The 12,174-nt window shown below is 48.3% G+C and overlaps 1 protein-coding gene across 1 annotated transcript; it reads left to right on the top strand.

Annotated features, from left to right (window-relative positions):
- Window positions 1-7,380: 7,380 nt before the first annotated feature.
- On the top strand, window positions 7,381-11,518 carry Rax (retina and anterior neural fold homeobox). Its single transcript, XM_046419420.1, has 3 exons — window positions 7,381-7,669; window positions 7,964-8,217; window positions 11,024-11,518. Exons 1-3 carry the CDS (start codon window positions 7,381-7,383, stop codon window positions 11,516-11,518), a joined length of 1,038 nt encoding a protein of 345 aa, XP_046275376.1.
- Window positions 11,519-12,174: the final 656 nt, after the last annotated feature.

Raw genomic sequence — 12,174 nt, 5'->3', positions numbered from 1 at the left:
ACTTTTTTTTTTTTTAAGAAAAGAAAAAGCATTATCAAGGAGGGGGAGAAATTGGAACCCTTGCACATATTTGCTGATAGGAATGTAAACTGGTGCAGCTCCTGTGGAAAATGATAGGGCAGTTCCTCAAAAAATTGAAGAGAAAGACCACATGATCTAGCAATCTCACTTCTGGTATACATTGAAAAGAATTGAAAGCAGAAACTCTCGCTCTCCAAATGAAAACTTATAAAGTCGAATCTGTTAAACTCCTATTTTTAGAAGCCCACCGCCATTGGGAGGAGGGGATAAAGAATGTGAGTGTTAACTTTGCGTGTCCATGATCAGTAAGTGCTTGTGAACTGGCTCCCAGGAACTCTTCTTGCAGAAAGAAGAGGCCCCAGGAGCTGCAGCCCCAGCCCCAGGGGTGGGGGCTTGTCGAGGCTGCTGCAAATGGCGTCCTCTGATTTACCTTCTTAGCACTCTAAGAGGATTGATGAGCTTCAAGACTATCATCCCCTTGAGATAAATGTCTCTAGTGCTTCTCCCTAGACACTCTGAATTCAATTAGTTTAATTAGAAAACAAGTAAAGAGGCATTATCTTAATATAGCTTTGCTCCTAACAAGTTAAAAAAGTCCATTTTGGCGGGGCGGGGGAGCGAAATCCAATTGCCCTCTTTTATTTATGTACTCTGAGATGGTGATGCAAATTGTCATTTTTAAACAAAAAGATGAACATTCTTTGGCTCAATAGATCATGTTTTGTTTTGTTTCAATAATATTATTAATAAACACTTCCTGATTCCTTCACTCTTTGGGGAGATAGGAGCAGTGATATGATATCAACCTGTTTTAAAAGCATTAACTGGGAGGCCTACTGGTTTTTAGTGTTTGCCAATTTCTGTGATACAAACACTCCTACTATGGCTAGTGTCAAGCTCCTAAGGTGAATCACTGAATTTAGATCTATGGGACAAGATGCTACCCATCTGCTCTCACAAATCAGGGAGCTGGTTTAAACACACCAATGGACAGGAAGGAGTAAATATATTGTCAGGGGGCTTTTTAAAAATTGCATAGAGGTTACTTGGACTTGCATCAGTTATAAAAGCAATCTGGGGACCCCAAACCGTTGGGTTGGTAAATGACGGGGGGTATGGGGTGAAGAATAACTTCATTGTGCTTGCACACAGACTGGCCTACACAAGCATGGGACCTGAGTGGGAGAACCTAAGAGCTCAGCAAGCAGGTGGTAGGCCCAGTGGCCTCCTGGAGAGACAGGGAGGGCTGACACAGGGCTCTAGTCCAAGCTCGACCACAGATGTTCTCATGTTGGCAAATCACTTAATTTCCCTGGACCCATGAGTAAGAAGGAAAGGTAGGAGGGAGTAAGAAGGAAAGGTAGGAGGTAGACATGAGAGGATAGAACAAGATAATCATCAAAGATCCCCTTATCGGTCTACCACATAGGAGGCTCTGAGACAACAGGGAACTTAATGGGAAACTAGTTTTTTGTGATTTTTTTTAATATTTTATTTTTTTAGTTGTAGATGGATACACAATATTTTTATGTGGTACTGAGGATGGAACCCAGTGCCTCACGTGTGTCAGGCGAGCACTCTACCACTGAGCCACAAACCCAGCCCTAGTGGTTTGTTTTTGTTTTTGTTTTTTTTTAATATTCTTTAGTTATAGGTGGACACACTACCTTTATTTCATTTTTATGTGGTGCTGGGGATCGAACTCAGTGCCTCACACATGCTAGGTGAGCGCTTTTCCTCTGAGCCACAACCCCAGCCTCCCCAGCCCTAGTTTTTTGTGTTTGACTTTTTGTTTTGTTTGTGGTGCTGGGGATGGAACCAGGTCTTTGCACGTGCTAGGCAAGCACTGGGCCACTAAGCTATATCTCTGGGCTTTGTTTTTATTTTTCATTTTGAGACAAGGTCTCACTGAATTGCTGAGGCGGGCCTTGAACTTGTGATCACCCTGCCTCAGCCTCCTGAGTGGATGGATTATAAAGCATAAGCCACCACCACGCTCAGCAGGGAACTAGTTTTAAGGGATCCTGTTTCTGAAAATAGCCTAACTGGGAAGCCATGGGCATGGCAAAGGAGGATGGGCTTCTGCTCTTTGCTGGATGTTCTGTAAAGAGCTGTGGTCTCCGTTCTGATGTACAAGGACAGTTACCTCTGGGAAACACATCAGCTCCCAACTGCCCCGTTTCCACCTCTGACCAGATGAAATGTTTGTTGCCATAAGACCAGGGAGGGCACCCCACTCAGCCACAAATGCCTCTTTTCATTCTCTGATGGTATATGTGCCACAACTATGTGATGGGGTTCTTACTCCTAACAATATCTTACTCCTAACAATAACAATATATAAATAATTAACATTTAATTTAAGTCAATCTGAAAATTTTAGAGAATATTCAGCTTGTCATGTTGAGTAGTAAACTGGTGTATATGAGGTGTGTGATGTTTATCATCTGTGCCAAAGTCCTATTCTTACAAAAGTGGCCAAGAGTATTCATTATTAGTTACCCACAGATTAAAAATGAAGTTTCTGATAAACACCTCTCAGAATGTTTTTCTGATATACCTTCTCTGGTGCTTCAAGTAGGAAAATAGTTCATCAATCAGGAGGACCTGGCAGTGAGAGATGAACACGCATCCTGTCTTCATCTCTGGATTCAATTTGTCAATATTAAAGAGATAGCTTAGCTTCAGAGTTTTTTCCAACTTTTGCCAGCAACTTGCATATTATGCCCACGATGTCCAATATATAATTCAGGTTAAGCATCCCTAATTTAAAAATCTGAAATGCTCCAAACTCTGAAACTTTTTGCATGTCAATGTGATGCCCCCAAGCAGAAAGTTCCACACCTGACCTCACATGACAAGTTGCAGTCAAAAGACAGGAGTCCTAAAAGAATTGTATAAAGTTATCTAGGACTGTGTATAAAGTGTATATGAAGTATAATTTAATTTCGTGTTTAGATTTGGGGACCCATCCTGAAGATAACTCAGTATGCATATGCAAGTATTCTAAAATTGAGAAAACACCCAAATCTAAAACATTTCTTGTTTCAAGCATTTTTTGGATAAGGGACATTCACCCTATGTGGAGGAGAAATCACAACCTCAAAGGCAAATACTTCAAAATATACTTCAAATGCTTAAAACTATATTACCAGAAATCACTGAGAGTAATTTGGAACTCTGGGAACAGAGAGAGTTCCCCAAACTTCATGAGACAGCCTTGGAAAGTTGAATGGTAACTTGTTTTTTAGCAAATCTGCCATCATTTCAACTGAAAATAAATTATAGACGACACTTCCTACCTTCCTCATTCCCACTTGACTTTGAACTATATTTTTCCTATTTCCTTGAACTCCCCAAATTTCTTATTTTATTTACTGGTTCTCTGATAACCACAGGAGAATTAACAGGTACACGCACACACACACATACACACACACACACACCACATTGCAAGGTGGTACACATAGTGGCTAGAAAGTTGTATAACTGAACAAAACACGTGGGTTCAAATCCTGCCTCCAGGTGAAGTCAGCTGTGTGACTTGCCTGTTTCCTTAACTGTAAAGTGGGTAACGATGTTTCTTTAACTGTAAGGTGGGTAACAGTAGTGTCTACCCCATAGGGAAATTGTAAAGACTAAATTAGATAATCCATGTAAAGTACTCAAAAGAGTATGGCATATACTTGCTAGCATAGATAGTTAAGAGTTCAGTAAATAAACTATGTATATATTTAACTCTTTAATTGAATTTTGTGGAACTTCAGTGCATGGATTTGTGTGTGCACTTAATGATATATAGGTTGGGTTTTTCTAAAACTAAACTTAAGTTGCCTTCCCTGAACACGTATCAGCAGTGGGAGGAGGTGGTCCCCAAGTGTGGAATGCCACAGGTAGGGAGTTCCAGGGTTAAAAGACTACTCAAGGGATAATCCCCATGGAGATGATCAAGTTGGTTTTGTGCACTCTGTGAAGGGATGTCCCACAGACCCTGAAATAGACATTTTTCACCCAAACATCAAAAAGCACTGAGAAGCAAAACTACATCATGTAGCCAAGTGGCATTGATTCATAGACATCCCCTCTTCCTGCTCCAAGTCTGGGGACTCTGCTCTGTAGAGGTCCATCTCTCTTAAAGAATGTGGCAGGTAAAACAGTGCATCTACTGTACGTGCAGAAAATAGCATCCCTGCACACAGCCAAGAAAACAGAGCCATTTTATACTAGAACTTCTACACTTCTGAAAATGTGTGCCTGAACCATGCCGAGTTTAATGGGGCTCTATCTGCGTCTAAGGTCAGCTGCAGGTGGGGGCTGGGAGGAGGGAGCTTCCTTTGATCCATCTAATGAATTAATGAATTAAACAGAGGTGGAGTTCAGAAGCCAGGCTCCCTACTTTCCCTGAAGCAGGGCTGATTATGAACTAGCATAACTGCTGGAAAAATGCAGCTTTGAGCTAGAAGAATTAGGGACATGGCGGAGTCCATTCATCTTCCCTAATCGAGTTCTTGGGAAATACACATGTAGATTAGCCCCTAACAATGACCCCCGGCTGATTGCTTGGAGTACCCTCCACCGCGCCCACAATGGTATTGACTGGCTCTTTATGTCCCACACAAAGGCAGCGAGCTCCCCTGTCCAGCTCAGCCCAGCCCTGCAGGCCCTCACCAGCGGCTGTTGAAGTCTTTCTGCTTTTCTCCTGAGACTTCGAAATAAATAGTAAATAAAAGCTCACCTCACCTGGACCTATTAGGAAGAGCTGGGCAGTTCTAGAAGGTATTAACTTTGGAAAACAAGGCCATAAACCCCTTAGCACTGTGTGGGCAGGAGCTTAAGAAATGGCTGCCAATCTTCATTTGGTGGTGATTATAAAGATCAATTTAATATTGAGGAAGTTTATATAAAAAGCATTCTCAGAAGGGAAGCAACAAACACCGATTAATGATATCTACATCTGCCCTCCGGTCACTTCATCCCTGGACCACTTGGTCTATGTAACTGGCACCTAAGAAGGGGCAATGTCTTGGGCAGCAACTTGAACTGCCTAGATGGCTGATGAGGGGCTGGGGATATGTTTCACCTGGTCTACAGTGGAACCTGCTGTGGGTTTGTAAGTCTCTCTGGACATTGATGCCCATGGCCATTCTCAATGGATTCTGACTTTATTTCTTCCAAATGCTGGCGATGTGTCCACTTCAGCCATAATTCAGGGACTCTTCAGGGAAGAATTGCAGATTGCAGCAAAGATGTGCTTTCTTAAAATAAATAAATAAAATAAAAATTAAAAATTAAAAACCCTCTAAACAATAATTGCCAAGGTGCTGCAGCCAGAAAATCCAGGACAAGGAGTCAGTTGGCCTGAACTCTGGTCCTGACCCCTCCACTTTGTAGCTGTCTCATTTTGATCCTCAGTTTCCTTATCTGTAAAGTGGGGACCATTTTACAGCATTGTGAGGATCAGATGATATGAAAAATGTAAAGTCTTCTTAAAACTAAAACTATAAAACATGAAGTGCTATTAATTTTCATTTAGCTTTTTTCTTAAAACAGAAAATAATTTCAATCCACTGCAAATGGAAGCGTGCTTGCTATTTTAAATTACCTATTTGTAGTTTTATTTAAAATGCAGCTATTAATGACCCCCTCCCCATATGCCTATCAGGGAGAAGTAATCATTTAACAATCCTTAAGGTATTCAGTTTTCCTTCGCAAATAGTCTTCTAACGCCAATCTCCGAGGGCGGATGTTTTCTCCTTTGCCTTGTCTCAGACTGGACGCTATAAACTCCTCAAGGCCAGGGGTACTGCCCACGACCTACGAGGCCCACAACCTCGCCAAGGGCAGAACTGGGCCAGCAGAACCGACGCAGCAAAGGAGTGTCTGGATGCAAGCAGGAAGAAAGGAAAGGGGGGTAGAGAAGTGACCGCTGAGATGGAGATCAGAGGACCTACCAAAATAATTGAGGAATGTGGTTCCCTAGATCTTTAGCTTTGGGGGGAGTATTTTAATTCATGCTCCCAGTTAATAGTCCAGGAAGGCTGGGCTCCTGCTCCACTTGGAAGGTTGCAATGTTCCCAGTGCCATTGTCCATCAGCACCGCGGGACGTGAAAACACACTCGCCCTCACAAATCATCGTTCTGCTTAGCCTTTGAGTAGCTCTGGGTCAAGGGGCCCCATGGGGGAAGAAACGCAAGCGGATTATGCCGGTAAACCTCAGGGAAGCGCGGGCTGTCTCGTGGGCGAAGATTCTTCCCCATCAGCTTTGGGTCTTCTCCTTGGCCAGGAGAAGTGTCGGGAGCTAGAAGAAAGGTGCCTGTCAGTAAAGGGCCCTGTCCTTCCCCCAGGGCAGAGATAGCGAGGAACCCTTGCGGGTGTGCTGCCCGGTATCAGCTCAGCAGCTTGTGGCTCTCTCGGCCTCCCAGCTCTTGAGGTCACCGGACCTGCAGATGGCCCCACCCGCTGCTTTAGCGGGCAAGAGAGTGAGAGAGGCTGCCCTCCTGCACGTCTTAGGGGGTAGTTAAAACAGACAAAGACTGAAGAAACCCGGTGTCTGGGACTTCGGACCACTGGGCTGAAAGAGGAGTGCGGGTGGGGTTACAAAACAGGACGAGAGATGATTCAAACTGGGAGTGTGCACTGACCTCCCTACCCCTCAGAGCTGCAAAGCCTTGGGCCCGGATCTTGGCTCTTTCAAGGGGTGCCCGGTCGCCAAGCCTGGGTGTGCAGCCCTACAGGGGAGGTGAGCCGCAGTGGGGAGGTGAAAGTAGCGAGCGGAAGAGGGGAACCCAAGGAGGTCAGGGCCTTTGAGGCAGGACTGGGGCAGGGAAGCAGGGGAAATCAGGCTAGCCGACGGGAGCCCCCAAGCCCGTCAAACATCCCACCTCTACACCCCAGAGAGTGTTGGTGGTATTTGAAAAAGGATGATCAAGAGGTGCAGGGGAGTGGGGGGGGGGGACGTTCCTAGTGCTGGCCTTGGAGTGGCAGGGCTAGGACCCCGAGGCTGGGCAGGAGAAGGACCCGCCCCTCTGAGGGGGGAGGGGCTGAGAGAAGGGGCCCGGTCCGGGCGTGAGAGGAGGAGCCCCGGACTAGCCCGCTCCCAGCTTTAGCTTCCGGAGCCCCAGTTGCTCCGCCGCCGAACTTCCAACTCCTGCAGCGACTCAGGCGGCGGACGGTCGAGCGCTCGCCCATCTCTAGCGCAGGCGGCCTGGGCGGGGTTGCAAGCCGAGCTTGACCGTGGGTAGAACCCGTGCGGTAGCGCGCGTTCCAGAAGTCCCACTACCCTGACCTGTACAGTTGGAAAGAGTCCGCTTGGAACCTCTTCTATCTCCAAAGCGCCAGCCTTCCTCCAGGCGCTCCCCATGCACCTGCCGGGCTGCGCGCCCGCCATGGCCAACGGGAGCTTTTCGCTCGCGGGTCACCTGCTCCGCAGTCCAGGCGGGAGCACCTCGCGGTTGCACAGCATCGAGGCCATCCTGGGCTTTACCAAGGATGACGGGATCCTCGGTACCTTTCCGGCGGAACGGGGCGCCCGGGTAGCGAAGGAGCGGGAGCGAAGGCTGGGCGCGCGGCCCGCCTGTCCCAAGGCGCCTGGGGGAGGCGCGGAGCCCTCCCCGCCACCAGCACCCGCGCAGGTCCCGGAGTACGAAGGTGAGTGTCAACTACAGGCTGCTGCGGGGCCCTCGAGGCACTCTGCAAAAGGAGAGCGTCCCTTCCTTAACTTTTGAGGCGACTGGGCGCGGGGGTGGGGGTACTGTCCACGACGGGAGCTTCCAACTTGCGTCCAGAGGATGCTTAGGAACCCCTTGCACGACCACCCACCCACGACCTCTCGAGGGCCAACTCTTTGCGATAGCTGGGCTGGCCAGACACTACGAGGAGGCATGGTAGGCCCAGGGATGCTCCCGGGAGTGTCTCTGACCCTCAGGGGCCTCGTCGCCCCAGCCTCTCGCCCCTACTGTCCCAAGGAGCCGGGGGAGGCACGGCCGAGTCCAGGGTTGCCTGTCGGGCCAGCCGCTGGCGACGCGAAGCTGTCGGAGGAGGAGCAGCCCAAGAAGAAGCACCGGCGGAACCGCACGACTTTCACCACGTACCAGCTGCACGAGCTGGAGCGCGCGTTCGAAAAGTCCCACTACCCTGACGTGTACAGCCGGGAGGAGCTGGCGGGCAAGGTCAACCTACCCGAGGTCCGCGTCCAGGTAAAACGCCCGAGTTAAGGGATTGGGATCCTGGAGGGCCCAGGCCTAAACTGCAGCCAGTGCTTCTCTGGATTCCCGGGCATCCACGCATTTATTATCGTGTTTCTTCGGCTTGGCAAGCCCAGAGGTTCCCCCACGCACCCGTCTTCTGGCAGAATGTCCGAGTTTATAGGACGATCCCCCTTTTGGGGTGGATCTCCCTCTTCTAAACTAAAAGGAGGAATTGTGAATGACTTTTGAGATAAAAGCCGGGATGGGGTTGGGGGGACGGTGCTGCGCATAAAGGGAATGTAGGCAGAGACCATAGGGTCGCTGGATTGAGATCCCAAATACCACCCTTGCCGCGCACATCCTGTTGAAAAGGAAAACACTGTCTCCTTGCGCCAGACCGCAGTTGAAACTTAAGAAAGTGGATTTAAGAAAGTGACTTTTCCTTCTCTGGTGCACGTCCAACCGAAATTTAGCGCTGCAGAGGCCTTTTCTTTTTATTGTAAAGGGGTTTTCGCTTTAATTAAAGCTGAATTATCTTTAATCCCTGATCATTAAAATATTTGAAAGCCTTAAATATTTGCTAGTCATCTGTGAAAAATCTGGGAGGATTTCCAAATTGGGAGAGTTTAGAGAGGCCTGAAAGAGAGACACTGGGAACAAATTTCAGTGCATCTGAAAGGCAGTGGAACTGAGATGGGATTCTTGAGTGTGTCTATGAAATTAGATTTCCAGGAAGTAAGGATACTCAGGTGTCTGGTGCTTTTAGCTGTGTCTTTAAAGTAAAAGGGAACAAGCTCTTGCCTTTTGTCTCTTTTGCTTAGGTTAGGGGTTTAAAGTAATGAGTAAAAGTCGTGGTTTTTAAAAAGTTCACTAATGTGACTCAGGATTAACTAGCAAGGACAGTTCAATTTCTCCTAATTTGGGGCAGTAAAGCGGCAATCATTTCATTGAAGGGGTGGAAATTTTAGCACCTGCTTTCCATTAGAGGGAGGGTTTGGTAGAGAGGGGGAGAATACAAGCCAAAGATGAAGAAAGAGGAGAGGCCAAGGCTTTCAGTGCCCTACATCATGCAGGTAAGGCAGCTTGAAGCCCACCTTTGCACTAGTCTTTGCACTTGACCCCACCTTTTTTCGGTTGTCCCACTTTACTTGTTCAGGGGTTTTGGCTTCTCTGAGTTGTGAGAATCTTGAAAACAGCGTGACTTCTCTGTGACTATAGGGCCAGCAGAGTGCTCAGCATATAGCAGTTCTTAACATCTGCGTGTGGTGTGTTCAGATGGTGTAGGAGAACTAGCCAGCATCTCCTCTAGCATTGGAGGCATCAGGAGAACAGTATGATAGCCAACTCTCCCAGGCTTCAGCTGTATGAACTTGGATACTGTATCAGAGAGCTAGAGCGCAGTTTCTGGCAATAAGGGAAGCCCCAGTGGTAGTGGGAAGGGAACCCTCACCCCAACCTGTTTCTCTTTTCTCTAATGTAGCCAAACATCTAATATTTCCTGGTGGTTCAGGGCCTTGGGTATGCAGATAAATCTTTATGGGAAGGGGACAGGGATGCTTACATTTCTCTTCTTTCCTCTTTTTTCCCAAATTCCAACCTTGCACACATTTACCATGCTCTAGTCAGTGCTGGACTATTGTTTTCTTAGCTCTCCTAGGTTGCCCTCACCTTCCTGTCCAACATAAATCTGCTTTCTCCCTTTTAAGGTTGCAACTATTTGCTCCCTTCCCTTCATAAGCACAATGCTGAAGCCATCTGTTTGGCCAAAGTTCTTCCGTATTCTCCCCTAAACTAAGCCAATTCTCTCTGTTCTGTTTGCGAGAGTGGAACTTGGTGGTGAAACGTTAATTACATTCCATTCTGGTGCTTTTGTCAGTAGTGGAGGATTCACTGCAAGAAACCAATGAAAGCTTGGCCAGGACTATATGAATAGCAAGAAGGAAAAAACCCTTGAATACTTACTGAGCTAATATCTTAGGATAATGTCAACCAGAAAGTAAAAGTAGGTACAATAAACTTGAACATTGTAACCTGTGAAAGTAATCCATAAGAAACTTCAGAAACACTAAACAACTATCAATGAAATAAAATGAAAACCTTATTAAAGCAATAATTGAAATGTGCATATGGTAAAATAAGCCCATTTGCTTCTATCTATATGATAACTAATAATCCATGGAAATAGCTGTATTCAACTCTGATGTTGCCAGTATTTATTTATACCCACGTTTATAATAGAGACGAAAAGGCAGATATAACAAGGTATGAGACAAACACATAGTAATTGAGAATTATACCATACTGGGGAAAAGCAAAATATTAACTCAAGTATCAAGACAGGCTGCCATCCAGCAGGTCACAGAGATCTGGTTTCAAGGGCCTATGGTCCAGAACAAAGTGACACTCACTTTTATTTTATTTTTTTTCTTTCTGAGCATCTGCTCCATGTCAGGAGTTAGAATCAGATGCAAGCACAATGAGAGCTATGGGTGCGGTCAACAGGGGAAAGGGTGTGGATGCCTCAGAGGACTAAGATGGGACAAAGAGATTCACCGGAGGGAAACGACAAAAAGAAAAAAAAAACAATGAAAAAGAAAATAAAGAAATCGGATGGAAGGAAAGGTGGGGATGAAGGGAGTCGTAGGGGATGAAAGAAACCAAGGCCCAAGCCCCTCTCCGCAGGTGCAAAATAGTCAGTACTAATTTTATTTGGAGCTGGGGGGGGGGGGTCAAACTAGCCAGTCGGCCTTTGGCGCAGGAGTCGGGCAGGAGTCATAGCCTACGACCTCGACGTCCGCTGTGCTTTGTCTTGCAGGTGTGGTTCCAGAACCGACGGGCCAAGTGGCGACGGCAGGAGAAGCTGGAAGTGTCGTCCATGAAGCTGCAGGACTCGCCCCTCCTCTCTTTCAGCCGCTCCCCGCCCTCGGCGGGTCTGGCGCCCCTCGGGGCCGGCCCGGGCAGCGGCGGCGGGCCACCAGGGGGCGCCCTGCCACTGGAGTCGTGGCTCGGGCCGCCGCTGCCCGGAGGGGGCGCCACATCGCTGCAGAGCTTGCCCGGCTTCGGGCCGCCGGCCCAGAGCTTGCCCGCCAGCTACACTCCGCCGCCGCCGCCGCCCTTCCTGAACTCCCCGCCGCTGGGTCCCGGCCTGCAGCCTCTCGGGCCGCCGCCGCCCGCCTACCCATGCGGGCCCGGCTTCGGGGACAAGTTTCCGCTGGACGAGGCGGACCCGCGCAACAGCAGCATCGCTGCGCTGCGTCTGAAAGCCAAGGAGCACATCCAGGCCATCGGGAAGCCGTGGCAGACCCTCTAAGGGGGACTGAGGAGCCTGCTGCGTGTTGACTGCAAACCGAGTGCACGGTCCAGAACCCTTTCTCTCCTGGACCCCTCATTGGGCCACTCTTTCCCCGTCCCTCCTGCAAGCCGCCTGCCGGGCTTGGGTTAGGGTCGCGCGCCTGCTCCCGACTCATAGGGAAGGACCAGCCGTCAGGCCGGAGGTGGCCCTCTGGGCACTTCCATTGACAACCTCCGTCCCCAGGTTCTGATGCTGGAGGGTGGCTCCGCTGGGCACCCTGCTCTTTTCCCTGCCAGCGCCGGATCCTCGATATTCAAGGGTCCACTGCTCCTAACCTTGGTTTCCGGAAGGGGGAGGAATAAGTCAGAAAAATATAGTTTGAGAAACTGTATGAGTAGTTTCAAGGTGTTTGGAAAGAGAATTAAAGATTTGCTTGTTTGGATTTGATTCTGATTGAACGCGCTAAGAAAGGGGGAGTGAATTTGGGGGTACCTGAGGAGTGAACGGTGATGGACTAGGTGGGTCGGAGAACGCAGAGGAGTGCGCTGGAGCTCGGGGTTCCTTCGGTGCTAATTTGGGCATACTTTACTACAACGCAGAATCGTCGCCATCCGGTGTGCAGCGGCTCTCGACCAGAGACGCTCTTCCCCGGTGCGTGCGTGCGGTGGGTTGCA

The sequence above is a fragment of the Marmota monax genome, unplaced genomic scaffold, assembly GCF_021218885.2.
Source record: "Marmota monax isolate L192 unplaced genomic scaffold, Marmota_monax_Labrador192_F-V1.1 WCK01_AAM20220418_F8-fsc00088, whole genome shotgun sequence".
NCBI classification, from domain to species: Eukaryota; Metazoa; Chordata; class Mammalia; order Rodentia; family Sciuridae; genus Marmota; species Marmota monax.
Note: the sequence above shows the minus strand (reverse complement) of the source record. Positions and strands in the feature narration are given on the sequence as shown.